The sequence below is a fragment of the Rhinoraja longicauda genome, chromosome 1 (assembly GCF_053455715.1).
Source record: "Rhinoraja longicauda isolate Sanriku21f chromosome 1, sRhiLon1.1, whole genome shotgun sequence".
Lineage (NCBI taxonomy): Eukaryota > Metazoa > Chordata > Chondrichthyes > Rajiformes > Arhynchobatidae > Rhinoraja > Rhinoraja longicauda.
In genome coordinates this window covers 109,382,534-109,399,367 of record NC_135953.1, presented here as the reverse complement: position 1 = coordinate 109,399,367, position 16,834 = coordinate 109,382,534, and the positions used below count along the sequence as shown (strand labels likewise).

Below are 16,834 nucleotides of genomic sequence, written 5' to 3'. Positions count from 1 at the left end.
AAAAAAAAAAACAGATCTGGGGAAATTTGGAGGATCAGGCAGCCATCGGAGGAGGAAAATTGAGTCATTGTTTCAGGTCAACACCCTTCATCTGCTGCGTTCCTCTTTTTAGTCTGAAAAAATAAGGAGATCAGGTATTGCTGAAATGAAACAACACCCAATTAATTTGGCTCTACAATCGAGAAAGTACATTGCTCAGGGAAAATAAAACAGCAATTTGCATATCAGTGACCACCTCTAACTTGAAATAATTAAATTAAATGAATAAAACAGATTACATAATAATAAAGGCACCAAGCTAAATTGTCAGATTAACTCAAAGCTCTATAGTCAAAGTAACTAGTTGTACAGCAAAATGGGCATGCCATCACTCTTAATTGAAAAACCAATACATAATCCTAAGTTAATGTATGCCAATTTCTTGACTGACTTCGCTTTTTTTTTTTAAAAAGAGGACTCTCTGCTGAAAACTACCTATTGGATCAGCAATACAATATTGTCATATCAGATGCAGAAGGTGAGGCTTCCATTTCTTACCCCAGGCCTTGAACACATAACTGGGCTTACATTGTGACAGCAATATGGACTGCCGTTGTCAGAGGCATAACCCTAGAAATGTTAAATCAAAGGCCAAATTTGACCATTCTGGAAAATACATTTTCTATTGTATGTTTACAAACAGAGTTCACCCATGACCTGCATTTCCAAATTCAAAATTTATCATTTATCTTCTTGATGCTGTTTGTAGAAACTTATATGACTTGCATTAATATGATTTTATTAACATTGAACAACAACCATCACATTTCAAATATTCATTGAGATATTCTAGTCGTGACAAGTTACTGTAGAAACTTTCTTGGGTTTACTATATCCCAGACGAACAGTACAAGCAGACGCTTCACATTTTTTAGTAACAGCTTTTCCAAATGCATATGCATTCATTCAAATTAGGCATCCAGAATCTTTTGATGTTTGTAAAAAGTGATTTTTTTTCTATCTTCATATGCTCATGCTTTTTTGTTTGGATACATGCCATTATCTTTTGTAAGACGCAACGAGTTAGCGTGCAGGAAGAAAATCTGAGTAAGTGGCTTAATGAAACAACACGAGCTGAACCTTCTATGTTGCACTCTGTCACAGCACCACAGGATTATCCTCAGACTTGTCATGAACACTTGCTGGCAGGTTGATGGCAGACAAGTTTTACCCGGTATTTGTTTCTATTTTTTAATAGGAATCATTCTCAGGCTTGTTGCTTTGTTTCACATATTGTCTGGATGAAGCCTACCATTGTATGCTAATAAGCCTGAATATCCAACCTGAGCCAACAAGACCCAACCAGTATTTTTAAGGTTTCAGTTTTTTTAATCTATTGTTTGTTTTGAAGGACACAAACAGGCCCATTTGGCTCGCTGTCTGGTGGAAATCAGCAAACATTTTGGAATGAAAGGGTAGCACAGAGGCATAGCTGACAGAACTGCTACCTCGGAGATCCGGGTTCAAACCTGTCCGCTGGTGCTGCCTGTGTGGAGTTTGCACTAACTTTGTGACTGGGTGGGTTTCCTCCGAGAGCTCCAGTTTCCTCCCGCACCCCAAAGACGTGAGGCTTTGCAGGTTCATTGGTCTCTGTAAATTGCCCCTAATATGTAGAGAGTAGATGAGAAAGTGAGATATATAGTGCTTTCGGGTGATCGATGATCATCGTGGAATCGTTGGGCCGAAAGGCTGGTTTCTATCTCTGAACTAAATCTCTAAACTAAATCATGTGTTGCATTTGGGATACGTCAGAAAACAATTGGGTTCAGTACTTTACTCAAGTCAGGATGATTAGCTTAATATTACCATCACACACCGTCATTTTATGAGGATGTTGCCAAGACTAGAGGGTCTGAGCTATAGGGAGAGGTTGAGTAGGCTGGGACTCTATTCCTTGGAGTGCAAGAGGATGAGGGGTGATGTTGTAGAGGTGTATAAAATCATGAGAGGAATAGGTCGGGTAGATGCACAGAGTCTCTTGCCCAGAGTAGGGGAATCGAGGACAAGAAGACAGGTTTAAGGTGAAGGGGAAAAGATTTAATAGGAATCCGAGGGGTAACTTTTTCACACAAAAGGTGGTGGGTGTATGGAACAAGCTGCCACAGGAGTTGAGGCAGGAACTATCCCCACATTTAAGAAACAATTAGACAGGTACATGTATAGGACAGGTTTGGAGGGAGATGGACCTAACGCGGGCAGGTGGGACTATTGTAGCTGGGACATATTGGCCGGTGTGGGAAAGTTGGGCTGAAGGGCCTGTTTCCACACTGTATCACTCTATGAAGTGTCCATTGTTCCGGATCAATAATACCTGATATTTCTATCCTCATGCTATTGATCTATATGCTTGAGATTATTATGCTCACACCAATGGACAGGTGGAGTCAGGAATTAAAAAATAAGTGCTTCAGTTTGGGTTTAGTTGAGATTGACTGTGGCCTGGTTTAATGTTACACTCGAACAGACTAAAACTAAGGAATCCAGAGAATTGAAAGAAATACATGGACACATAGGTGGCCCTTTAACTTTTTTGACCAATGTCTCTTTAAATCAAATAATTGAAAAACCACAACAAAAAACTTTTATTCCAAGATGTGGTTAATTCTGCTCATTAGTCAGATAAGAAACTGCATTAAACTTAAAAAACAAGTCCAGCAATTTTGTGCAAAAAAGTTAAAGTAAATTATACCTGAAGTTAAAGTTAATTGTATCTAACTTCAATAACTGAAGACGTGTGTAAACTTTCACATCACATTCTTAAAAGGAAAAAAAGTGTGAATTATAAACATATAAAGCAGAGTAGCATGTAGTGGCACCTATAAAACCTTAATTAGCTAATTAACATTGAAGTCTCACATAGGCCCAAATACAAAACAATGGGCAAAGAGAGTTCAACCAAAACAATACATCAAGGATATTCAGCATTTCTTTCAAACATTCACAGGACAGGAAAATAAATAATGGCATTAACAGCCTCCTTCAAACCAATAACAAGATTGAACAAAATTCCATTTAACATGCCATTTACTTGTAAAGTTATTAAGATATCAAAAGTTTTCAGCAAGCCATATAATTAAAAAAGCATGTTGTTCTAAAGGCAACAGATTACAATTTAAGCTACATTAGGTTACAAACTATGAAAACTGGCTTAAAATTTTACCATGCAGTCAAACAGTCACTTATCACTCTATTGAATTTCTTATGCCATACAGAATTAAATCAATGTCATCTCTAGTGTTGCATATTCGCTTAAAGATTAAGGAAATTGACAGATAATTACCAATGTTTTTGAGCAATACGGAAAAGAGAAGGAGAAAGAAATTCTTAATTTACCATCCTCCTTTAGCAGGTAAAAGTTTGACGGTTCTATACACTGTATTTCCTCTTACATCATTTTCATCAGCTGACAAGCTGCGTACTGAGTCACAGCAATTCAGTGCAGCCAGTTGTGCCAAAAATAGACCACAGTACAGAATGCCAAACCAATAGTTATTCCATTTTCCAATAGCAACCGGTTTAACTTGTACTCCTTAATAGGTTGTTAAAACACTTAATTTTCTGCAAATACTGTTGTGTTGATCTGTTGACATGTTAACTATAAAAGTTGAAAAATCCTAACTTATTAGTTTAGTTATTTCTTCTCCTTTCACTATACCGCCCTTCACAGAGTAATCCGTATTACTGGCAAATCACTGGCCTCAAACTTCAAATAGAGCATACTTTCTGCTCCATATTTCTGCTATAATAGCATGCAGTTCAAGGTTTCAGCTCATGCATTTGATTTGTTGGTCCTTTAAGCAGCAGGAGCTTATGTCTGTTTCTGTACCAGGTCTAGACTCCTCTCCTAGATATTATTCAAGCTACTTTTATTCAAGTTTTATGTTTTCTAGGAATATCCACATTTTACATACACCAAATTAAAAAATTAGCTAACCTATAATCTATGACAGAAGCCATACAAAAGCAGAAAGAGGTGAGATCGTGCAAAAAGTTCTCATTGTAGAATCCATCAGATATCTCACTCCAATCAGAAGTTTGGAGTTCTGATTGGATAGGAATAGTGTAAGAAAATAACTGCAGATGCTGGTACAAATCGAAGGTATCACAAAAAGCTGGAGTAACTCAGCGGGTCAGGCAGCATCTCAGGAGAGAAGGAATGGGTGATGTTTCGGGTCGAGACCCTTCTTCTTTCCCCTTCCCCTTCCCAGTTCTCCCACTGTCTTCCTGTCTCCTACTACATCCTATCTTTGTTCCGCCCTCTCCCCTGACATCAGTCTGAAGAAAGGTCTCGACCCGAAAGGTCACCCATTCCTTCTCTCCTGAGATGCTGACCCGCTGAGTTACTCCAGCATTTTGTGATACCTTCGAGTTCTGATTGGAGTTATCTTCCTGTGAATTCTCAACAATACCAGAGAAAAAGTTATAGGTGCAAATAAGTGGTTCAGAAGAATAAATGAACACCCTTGGTTTTCAAGGCCGAATAAATGCCATAAATCTAAAATAAAGTACCATAGTTACCATGAGCAATACTAAGAGCATTCTATTAATTGCAATTAAATGTCCTGTACATGCCATTTATTTGTTGTGGACATTAATCTAGTTTTTGTTTTTAATGAAAATCTCACGATAGAATTTTATAACCCACTCCTCAGGGAGTCAAATTTTGCCTATTTCTATCATTTTTTGTTTCTCACAAGAAACTGTTATTGACCAATTTAACATTTTATACATTTTATAGGGGTGTCAGGAGTTATGTGGAGAAGGCAGGAGAATGGGGTTAGGAGGGAGATAGATCAGCGATGATTGAGTGGCAGAGTAGACTTGATGGGCCGAACGGCCTAATTCTGCTCCTATCATTTATGACACTTTTTAATTTCTTACTTTTTAATTTCTTTCGAAATATGCAACAAACCGTTTTTAAGCCTCCAGTCATGCCTCCTATTTTTCATCTTCAGCATTACTAATGGCCACAGGCTTTTGCCAAAAAATATATTCAACTACTTACAAGTTTTCAGGATAGATTACCCTGCATGGTTTTAGGAGATGTTGTTTCCTCTCCCCTTAAGCATTCTGAGTTTGTTCAATATACAATAATCTATTTGCTGCCACTAGGGCTGGTGGAATGGGGAGCCGAATTACTATTGCTACAGCTCTTTAGCCTGCTTACTGTAAATCTCTCCTGAAAAAGACAATCGTGTCGTTTTCCTTTTGAAATTGAAGAAAGATCCTGACCCGAAATGTTGGTGAATCTGAAGAAGGGTCCCCTCTTGAGATATCGACCCTCCATTCCCTCTCCAGATGCTGCCTAACCCGCTGAGTTCCTCTAGCATTTTTGTGTGTTTTGCTCAAGATTCCAACTTCTGCAGTCTCGTATCTTTCGTTTCTCTTCCGGCTTTTGCCATGATTCCTAGCTCTGCTCATCTGTTCTCAGCCAGCAAGCAATTTCTCATGAAATGACCTCTACTGGCTTGCCCTACAGACCAGTCCAAGATATGCTGTGAGCCAACTTAATAACTTAACCACCATCTGTGGGCAAAAACCACATCCAACAAAATATACACTTTAATTGGATTAGGAAGGGTGTTGAAACATCAGAATCAAACATGAAATTTGATTATTTTTATTACTTAAAATATACGCATCACCATATCATTATTATGCCGTTAAAACTTTATTTCTCCATTCCACACCCAATGTGAATCCCTCTGCCGTTAGCTGCTTATATAGTTTGAACAAAGCTCAAAGTAAGTTCAAGGAATAGGAATTCTTTTCTGACATATTGCAAAATCCCGAATTCAACAATTACAGGTAAATAGCCATTCCAGTTTGTGTAAGAACTGGGCAGTTCTGGTGAAAAGTTTTTGATTTGCAGCACAACATACTTTTTTCTCCCTCCACAGATAGTACCTGATCTGCTGCGTATTTCACAATCTCCCCTCTATTTCAGATTTCCAGCAACAGATCCAATTATCATAGTTGAATGTGTTATCCTCCACTTTGGCTGCATTTATTTATTTCTACTATTTATTCTCCTCCAGAGGTCAATTTTGATTAACAAGCATTCACCACCCTCTCTTAGAAAGCCCCAACTAGTGTTTGTGTCACCTCGATTCTCTTTAACTCCACACTATTACAAATAGTCCCTTTGTCTCCATGCCCCTTCCTCCTCCTCAACGACCTAAAAACACGCATTTACTCATTTTTCCCAGTTCTGACCTGAAATTTAACTGTGTTTCTTTCTCTACAGATGTTGCTTTATCTGTTGGGTATCTCCCATATTTTCTATTTTAATTTATGGTCCTTTTTTGGATTAGCATGTCAAACATATAGCAACAATAGTTTTTGTTTGAATTTGTCATATCCCCAGAAGAAAATGAATAATTTCAAGCAGCAGAGTTCCCACACAATTTCCCTAATTTCCACCTGTTTCTCTCATTAAAAATATTTTATTCAACCAAAAATTAGGTTGTGACATTGTTATTCATCTTGAAAATAAATAATATAACTCTTTAAAACTAGATAAGTTGGAAAATATATCTGAAATTATATATATTTTAAAACTCATATAATTTAAAGAATCTACACTTCACCTACACCCCAATATAAATGCTAAGAATGCCACTTGCTTCTTCAAACACCAAATTCTGCTAACTGTTAAAAATCGCAGTCACCTGGGAAAAATAAGTGATATGAATTTTATTTTGCTATTCCCAGCAATTACTGAAAGTACATATTAAGAAAACCCATCCCAAGCCAATGATTTAGTCATAGTCATACAGCGTGGAAACAGACCCTTCAGTCCAACTTGCCCACACCAACCAACGTGTCCCATCTACACTAGTCCCACCTACCTGCGTTTGGTCCAGATCCCTCTAAACCTCTCCTATCCATGTACCTGTCTAATTGTTTCTTCAACTTTGTGATAGTTCCTGTCTCAAATGCCTCCTCTGGCAGCTTGTTCCATACACCCACCACCCTTTGTGTGAAAAAGGTTACCCCTCAGGTTCCTATTCAATCTTTTCCCCTTCACCTTAAGCCTATGTTCTCTTTTTCTCGATTCCCCTACTCAGGGCAAGGCACTCTGTGCGTCTACCCAGTCTATTCCTCTCATGATTTTATATACCTCTATAAGATTACCCCTCATCCTTTTGCACTCCAAGGATTAGAGTCCCAGCCTGCTCAACCTCTCCCTCTAGCTTAAGCCCCCCGAGTCCTGGCAACATCCTCGTAAATCTTTTAATTCCCCTTTCCAACTTGATTTACTGCTTATGCAAAATTATTAAGCAGTGGTATTGCCTTTTATATAAGGATCTTCATTAAAGGAAATTGATTAAAAAACGGTGAAAAATGAAAAAGAATGTCCAAAGTCGAGTCATATAAGGACTTTCAGTAGGCTTTTAAAAGAAGATGGCAGCAAATAGATGGAAGGTGCATCAGGTGGAAATATGAGTAGTTTACTCACGTGAATGACAAGAAATTTGCAAAAGTCCAGAGGCAGAAAAAATTGGCAAGGTTCAAAAAATGTTCAACGACACAGCATGTGATGCCCTGGAAATGTTGGTTCTGGGTTGAACATGACAAAATGTCTCTGCCGCGGTTTGCACCTTTTGTAATGGTAGACATCAAACAACTGCAATGGTTTAACTATATACATGTGGATTTGTGGGGGGGGGGGAGATTTCTACTTTTAGGATTAGAAATACAATGATTCAGTCTGGTGCAGGGAACCAAGATATTAAAGTGGTTCAGGAACTACTAAACAGGTACATAAATAATATTTAAGCAGAACAGATATTAACATCAGCATTTAAAAATATCTGAGCTACTAAGCACAACCAAACTTCCTTGCAGTTTTTACTGGAAAATAAATATTCAGAGCAATTTCAAAAAAGGGACGGATATCCATTTTTAATTGATATGTAATTCAGTAGAGTCAGTATCTTTTACAAGAAATGTGGAATGAAAATAAAACCTCCATTAGGGTTATTGAAGAGAAGGAATGAGGATTGAAAGTTGTTGCATTATCGATTGCCATTATCTTTGGAGCTGAAAATAATGAGTTGCATGATTCTCTGCAATGTTACAGTTACCATCAAAGGGAAGATTGGTTTCAAAATGGCATTTATAATTCTCACTTCTCAGTGACTTGAAAATTATGGTTAGATTCTCTTCAATGATGTTAATTTTATCTGTGGATGCCTTGATTCTGACATACAGTCACTGTTCAAAAAAAAACAAAAGGGGACAAGCAGGGAGTGGGCTGTAGCAGAAATATCCTCTACAGGATGGCAACCATCTCAAGTCAAATTTATTGTCAGTATAAGAAAATAACTGCAGATGCTGGTACAAATCGATTTATTCACAAAATGCTGGAGTAACTCAGCAGGTCAGGCAGCATCTCGGGAGAGAAGACACAAAATGCTGGAGTAACTCAGCAGGTCAGGCAGCATCTCGGGAGAGAAGACACAAAATGCTGGAGTAACTCAGCAGGTCAGGCAGCATCTCGGGAGAGAAGTCTGAAGAAACGTCACCTATTCCTTCTCTCCCGAGATGCTGCCTGACCTGCTGAGTTACTCCAGCATTTTGTGAATAAATCAAATTTATTGTCACATGTACAAGCATGATGAAGTATACAATGAAAATCTTGCTCACAGCAGTATCATAGGTGTATACTCAGACAACACAAAAACATAATACATAAATTAAAAATAAATTGCACACGATAGTAAAAAGAAAAAGACTGCAAAAACAAGACATTAATGCAAAACAAAATAAGAAAGACAAGCCACTGGTAGTGCAAGAGGTGGTTGCCAAGGTAGGATTAGGATTGTGTAGGTCAGTTCATCGAACTTTGGGAAAATGTTCAAGGTGAAGAGATATGCTATTTTAGGTTAGCTCAAGAATGGCATAAAACAATCTATATTGAGGGAAAGGTACAGGAGGTAAATAGGAGAATTACCTTCAGACAGTATAGACAGTTTCAAGTGAACTCTACTGTAGGCTCTAGATTTTTAATACATATTTACACCCCAAATAGAAGCCATTGCTCTGGAATTGGCATTCACTTTAAATAAAAGGTTGCAACAACACCATTTTGAAATGAAATCAGAAAACACTGGAAACATTCAACAGTTGTGTGTAGCACCTGTAGAAAGGGAAACAATGTTAATGTTTCAGGTCAAAGACCTATCACCATGGTTGGGAAAAATATAAGAAAGGTAGTTTTAAGTGACTCTGGGTTTCCTATTGCCTACCACTTTATGTCCTCTTCCCACTCATATTCCGATATCTGTGTGATTTGTGCACTGTTGCGAGTCCCAACAAGCTCATGGAACAGCACCTCATTTTACATTTAGGTACCTTGCCTTGTCTTTTGGACAACATCAAATTCCCCATATCCAGCTAACTCTGTTAGAAACGGTAGAAACAACACATGCTTTTTTGTCTATTTTGTCATCCTTTAATTGCCTGCATTAATTTATTCAACTGTATGATTCCTGGAATACCTCACCAGAACAACCTTGGCCTCAACGTATTATAGATATTCCCTCGTATTATAGATATTCCCTTGATTTGTAAATACCTTCGATTTGTACCAGCATCTGCAGTTATTTTCTTACACTATAGATATTCCCTCTATCCTTCCAAACCCACCTGTCATTTTCTGTGCATCCTCAAACTTTTTTTAAATCGCTTTTTACCAGCATTAATGAAGGGCCTTTGACTTGAGGCATTAACTTTATCCCTGTCTACAGATGTTGCCTGATGCGCCGTGTTTGCAGCATTTTCTTTTTTTTATTACATTGCCATTGTGATTTGATATTAATCTGCCTGTGGGATAAAGCTGCTCAGAAACTGTCCAATCTCAGAAATCCTAAGCAAAAGAGTTGCCTATTCTTCACAAAACTATATCAAGTGCTCATATCAACATCTTACATCATCATCCCCTGCAGCACCTTATGTGCTACATTTTAAAACAAAATAAAAATATCTTGTTTCACTGTAGCACTGACTTAAACTTTAAAAAGAAAAGATCAAAACACAATAAGACAAAATAAATTCCACCAGAGTAAACCAGCTAGGTAGCTTTGTGGTTACAATAAAAAGCGAAGAAAAATATTTTCAACCTTGTGTCTACACAATTTGCTTAGATTGATATGTACATATCTAAGGAACTAGAGGAAAACTATTAATGTTATATTAACAAATAAGTACATAAATGTTTAGAGGGAAGAAATTACATTTGTCAATCTGCATTGAAAACAAAAGACATGGTTAACATTGTCAAACTTACCTCTTTTATCAAGGCATAATTTGTGAGTTGGAACAATCTGACTGCTTTATTGCATGTGGTGGTGCCCTTGATCAGGAATACAACTTGTGCAGCAGGACAGATCAGTTTCTTTAATGTGAAGAATGTCACAGGCAGATTAAACAGCTGTCGTGGAGATCAGCTGCCAATCCACATGAAGTAATTTAAAGCAGAATGATTCCCTATGGCAGCTCTTACTACTGAATCCAGAAGATTTAACTCTGGTACTTTTGTTACTAATCAAAATGGCCACGTGCCATATTTTACATTATAACAGTGAGCACACGTCAAAAATATTTCACAATTAGTGAAATTCTTTGGTGTGTCTCGAAGTTGCAAAATGATACATAAAATACTTATTTCTTCGGAGTCCTCAAACATGGGAAGTTCAGATACATATATGAGTTTGCAGTCCATTTAAAATTGCGAGGAACTGAAATAATCTGTGTTTCAATGCTTTAGAATTTATTAAGTTAAATGAAAAAAAATATTCAACATTAACATTACAGGCCAGGACAAGTTATTCCCAATATATTTATTGGTCTCCACAAACAAAGATGAGGGGGGAAAAAAGTCCCAGGCCAACAACGTGGCCTGCGGGAGGAGGAGGAGCCAGCGCTGCCGTCGCAGCTGCGGCTTGCCTGCAGTCCTTCTGTCTTTTGTGTTTTATGTTGGTTTTGTATGAATTGTAGTTTTAATATGGTGTAGTGTTTGTATGTTATGTGTGTGTGGGGGGGGTGGGGGGGAACGGGAACTGGAACTGTAAAATTCTCTCTCCCGAACGGAGACGCGACCTTTGTTTCTGTGTCGTGTCTCCGTTCCCGCTGCGGCCTACCACCTGCAGCCCGGACTCACCACCTGCGGCGCTGGCTGTCTGCGGATGCTGCGACTCATCTCCGGAGGCTCCGGCGCGGGCCGCGTGGACGTCGGAAGCCCGCAGGCCCCTGGGTGGGGGCCGACATCGGGAGCAGCGGCAGAGGCAGCGTGTTCGCCCGTCCCGAATTGCGGGGCTTGGGTCGGCCCGCTGCGGACCTTTCACCGTCCTGGAATAGGCCGCGGGATTTTCACCGCCCAGCGGGGGCTTCAATGTCGGGAGCCCCGACGTGGCAACGACAACAGCCTGACCGCGGGACAAGACGGCAGGGGAAGAGAAAAGACATTGTGGCCTTCCATCACAGTGAAGAGGGACTGGAGGAGACTCACTGTGATGGATGTTTCTTTTTGTTTGGTGTTAGTTTGTGATTGTATGTGTTATTGCATTTTTATGGATTATTCTTATTGGTCTTATTGTTCAACTGCGGGTAATGTTTCATTTCACTACACATTTATGTGTATGTGACAAATAAACGACTATTGACTGTGCAAACCAAAATAAAAACAGTTTGCACAAACATATTATTGTAGGTATGCGGTATTTTTTTTACAAATATCAGTTAAAAGGCTAATTGTGTTTCAGTAGTAACAGTATAAGAATGAGCGGTGCCACAATTTCAAGAACGATTTCACAAATTAAACATATATTCTAGCATAACCTCGGTCTGAGAGACCACGGTACTGACTGAAGTGAAAATAGTTGAAAAGACAAAGGTGGTGAAAATGCAAGAAAGTGAAACACATTAGAGACAGAGCGAGACAAAGCTTGAGAGGGAGGGAGACAAAGGGAGGAGAGAGAGGGGGGAAGGGGGGGGGGGGAGGGAGGGAGGGGGGGAAGGGAGTTTGACAACTGGACCGGCAATAAATACTGATAAGCTATCATGGCAAGCAGTGAAACTGAATGCAATAAATCAGGTAATTTGTGGACAGACTACTGTACCATCGTTACCATGGATGTCTCAACAAGCAGAATCTTGCAGCTTACTTTTGTTACCCAATAAAGTTGACTTTTGTTCCAGGTAATGTTTTCCCTGCAATGCCTGAGGTTAAGGGGACACCCAGTAGAAGTATATAAAATTATAAGAGGCATTGATTGAGAGACAGTTGGAACCTTTTTCCCAGGATGGAAACATCTAACAGTCGTGGGCAGAGCTTTAATGAGAGAGGGACAAAGTTTAAAGGGGATGTGCGGGGCAAGTATTTTTTTCTTACACACATAGGGTGGTGAATACCTGGAACACACTGCCGGGGATGGAAGTGGGGGAAGACACAATAGTGGCATTTAAGAGACTTTTAGATAGGCACATACATATGCAGGCAGGTAAGAGTTGGTCTCGGCCTCAAGTTCGGCACAGACATCGTGGCCCATCGGGCCTGTTCCTGTGCTGTTTTCTTTCAATGTTCTATATTACAAAAGTACAAAAGAGCAGAAGATTCAGTAAGAACATAGACTCAGTGACGCAAAGACGGCAAGGCTAGCAGAGCTACTGCCTTGCAATGCTAGAGACCTGGGTTTGATTCTGTCTGGCTAGATGGAGTTTGCACATTCTCCCTGTCACTGTGTGGATTTGCTCAGGATTATATTAAACATAGAAAAGAAACATAGAAAATAGGCGCAGGAGGAGGCCATTCAGCCCTTTGAGCTAGCACCGCCATTCATTGTGATCATGGCTGATCATCCACAATCAGTAACCTGTGCCCAACTTCTCCCCATATTCCTTGATTCCACTAGTCCCTAGAGCTCTATCGAACTCTCTCTTAAAACCATCCAGTGGTTTGGCTTCCACTGCCCTCTATGGCAGAGAATTCCACAAATTCACAACTCTCTGGGTGAAAAAGTTCCTTCTCACCTCAGTTTTAAATCGCCTCCCCTTTATTCTAAGACTGTGGCCCCTGGTTCTGGACTCCCCAACATTGGGAACATTTTTCCTGCATCTAGCTTGTCCAGTCCTTTTATAATATTATATGTCTCCATAAGATCCCCTCTCATCCTTCTAAACTCCAGTGAATACAAGCCTAGACTTTTCAATCTTTCCTCATATGACAGTCCCGCCATCCCAGGGATCAATCTCGTGAACCTACGCTGCACTGTCTCAATTACAAGGATGTCCTTCCTCAAATTAGGAGACCAAAACTGTACACAATACTCCAGATGTGGTCTTACCAGGGCCCTATACAACTGCAGAACCTGTTTATTCCTATACTGAAATCCTCTCGTTATGAAGGCCAATACGCCATTAGCTTTCTTCACTGCCTGCTGTACCTGCACGCCAACTTTCAGTGACTGGTGTACAAGGGCACCCAGGTCTCGCTACACTCCCCCCTTACCTAACCTGCCACCATTGAGATAATAATCTGCCTCCTTGTTTTTGCCGCCAAAGTGGATAACCTCACATTTATCTACATTATACTGCATCTGCCATGCATCTGCCCACTCACTCAACCTGTCCAGGTCACCCTGCAACCTCCTAACATCCGCTTTGCAGTTCACGCTGCCACCCAGCTTTGTGTCATCTGCAAACTTGCTAGTGTTACTTCTAATTCCTTCATCCAAAATTCCTTCATCCAGAGGCAAAATTGCCTCTAATGTGTAGGGAGTGGATGTGAAAGTGGGAAAACATAGAACTAATCTGAAAAGGTGATCGATGGTTGACATGGACTCGGTGGGCCGAAAGGCCCGTTTCCTTACTGTATCTTTCAATCAATCAAAGATCAGAGAGCTGAAAATGGCAGCACTCATGACGTTGTGAGTATTGGTGAAGGAGAGTCTGTGAGACTGGAAAGAGAAAGCTGCATCAAGAGAATTCTGCAGAGTGGCAGCACAAGGAAGGCAGGTAAATGATTGGTAGATGATGTGCACTGCGGCTTAAACTAACATCGCATTTGACTACATTTTGACCACTAAACTTATTTTTACTTAATTTAATAAAGAAAACAATTTGATGAACACCACATTAATGAAGTAACTAAGTAAGTAAAGTGATGGGAGCACAGGCAGTGTGTCACTGAGCATGTGGACATTCTGGCCAGACAAGTACATCAAGGATAAATGTCTATTGGACGAGAAACTTCAGCTCAGTGCTGAAGAACTGGAATCTGAGTTGCAGGCATTATAACTTATCAGGGAAGAAAGGTGCTGCCTGGATATTTGGCTTCATGAGCAGTCATGTCACTTACGTCCTTTAGACACATAGTTAGATGTGAGGTGGATGTGAGTGAGACAAGTATGAAGATCTATGAGAATACATTACAGGTATGACATTATGGTAATCCTTGGGATTGTATGGATTTCAACCAAACTGACCACAACATCAGCATCTCGGAAGCCATTCAAGTGGAGGGTTATAAAAAGGTGTTTGTAATACAAGTATAGTGGGAGTGATTGGCACTGCCTTCTGCAACCAGGACCATAAGAATCAAATGATATGTTGCCTTCTTTGTGCCATTATCAGGAATCACTTCCTCCAGGCAGGAGTGGAACTTGAATTGGCAGGAGTACATTATTATGGTCCACATAGAAACTAATGACATGTGCAAGACAAGATAAAATGGTTTTGTCGAGAGTTGGAGCAATTAGGAATAGAATTATCAAGGTAGTAATCTCCAGACTAGGTATGGACATGGTAGGAACAGAGTTTGAGCAAACTGAGCAACTAAAGAGGTAAACTGGCTTGAAACTACAGACGGCAGCTGGATTGGAGGGTCATTGTTCAGAGAAATCTGGAATGCTAAAGAAGAAAAACAAGGAAACACTGCAGCAAATATACTGGAGTAGGGATACCTGAAATGTGACAAGAAGGAATAGAAAGCACATCAACATATAGTGTCCAGGTAAGAAACATAATGGAATAAAACAAATAGAGGCACTGTACAAAATGCTAAGATATCTAAAAATCAAATAAAAAAGCACAGTACCCAAATACAGAAAACAGTAAGATGGATAAAAAAAGCAGAGCAAATATGAATGTAATTGCTCGGAAGGATGCAAAGCTGCAGAGTGACCAAAGGCTGGAATCTAAATGTCTAAAAGTATTTATTGTTTAGGAAAGACAGGTAAAATAAAGGATAAAATACATAGAGTGGTATGGTTTGTAAAGCACAAAAAGCACAAGATAGAGAGAAAGGACAGTGGGTTAGAATAATGAGATGCAGAATCAGTCTAGTTGGCACTACAAAGCACTAAGGGGCAGAAAACATTGGTGACGGTTGACAATGAACTCCCAAACAGTAGAGGTAATGCCAATGATGACATCAATTACGAAATTAGAGATGCATGTAATAATATTCACTTATGTGTATATTTGGGGGCTTATATTCATTGGTATTTATACGGGTGAGAGGGGATCTTTTAGAAACATATAAAATTCTTAAGGGATTGGACAGGTTAGATGCAGGAACAATGTTCCCGATGTTGGGGGAGTCCAGAACCAGAGGTCACATGTTAAGAATAAGGGGTAGGCCATTTAGGATTAAGATGAGGGAAAAAAAATTCACCCAGAGAGTTGTGAATCTGTAGAATTCTCTGCCACAGAAGGCAGTGGAGGCCAATTCACTGGATGTATTCAAGAGTGAGTTAGATATGGCTCTTGGGGCTAACGGGATCATGGGGAGAAAGCAGGAATGGGGTACTGATTTTGGATGATCAGCCTTGATCATATTGAATGGCTGGGTTTGCTTGAAGGGCCGAATGGCCTACCCATACACCTATTTTCTATGTTTCTAAAGGTATTACAGTAATATTGGGTGACTTTAATCGATGCGTAGACGAGCTACAGTAAATTAGCAATAATAGTACGGAGAATGAATTCCGAGTATGGGCACTGTATGTTTGGTTTGATACTATTACATGAATGAGTCAACAAGGGAACAGGCTGTGAAAAAGAACACAGGTTATTCTTGACTTTGTACTGTGCAATGAAAACAGGTTAAATAATAATCTAGTGGCTTCCTTAGGGCAAGAGTAATCATAACATGATAGAATTCTAAAGTAAAATGAAATAGTTAAATACAAAAATATAATTGTAATCACTCAATCACACGAGTCAACTAATCACTTAGTTGGAGCAATCACTCTAATAAGATTATATTATAGGCCACCCAATAGCCAGCAGTAGATAGAGAATCAGATATGTAAACAGATTACATAAAGATGCAAGAACAACAAGGTTGTTGTAGTGGGTAACTTTAACTTCCTCAATAGTGACTGGGACTTATTCAGTGCAAGAGAATTAGATGGGGCAAACTTTGTTAGGTGCATCCAAGGTGGTGTATGAGTGAGGAAGCAATGATGCAGCTCTATAAGACTTTGGATAGACTTTGAGTATTGTGTGCTGTTCTGGACGCCCTATTACAGGAAGGATGTGGAGGCTTTGGAGAGGGTGCGATGGTTTACCAGAATGGTGCCTGGAATAGAGGTACAATGCTAATGACGTTTTTAAGAGGATGTAGCTGGAAGAACAGATAAGAGAGAACCAATGGATATAGTTTGAATTTTCAGAAGGTCTTTAATAGATGTACATAAGAGGTACATGTTCAAAATTAAAGCATATTAGATTAGATTGGGTAACACAGTGACGCAGCTGCCTTACAGCGCCAGAAACCCGGGTTTGA

At 39.5% G+C, this 16,834-nt stretch overlaps 1 protein-coding gene across 6 annotated transcripts in view; it reads right to left on the bottom strand.

Annotated features, from left to right (window-relative positions):
- kiaa0232 (KIAA0232 ortholog) overlaps window positions 1-16,834 on the bottom strand; it is a 92,159-nt gene that overhangs the window by 24,770 nt on the left and 50,555 nt on the right. Inside the window, exon 1 of one of the 6 annotated variants that reach the window (XM_078404545.1) lies at window positions 12,534-12,621. The exons of the other annotated variants lie outside the window; for them this stretch is intronic. Within the exon in view, the coding sequence (XP_078260671.1) occupies window positions 12,534-12,593 (60 nt within the window). The 5' untranslated portion in view covers window positions 12,594-12,621. Of the gene's footprint in view, window positions 1-12,533; window positions 12,622-16,834 lie in introns of those variants that run through there. 6 annotated transcript variants of the gene reach the window in all.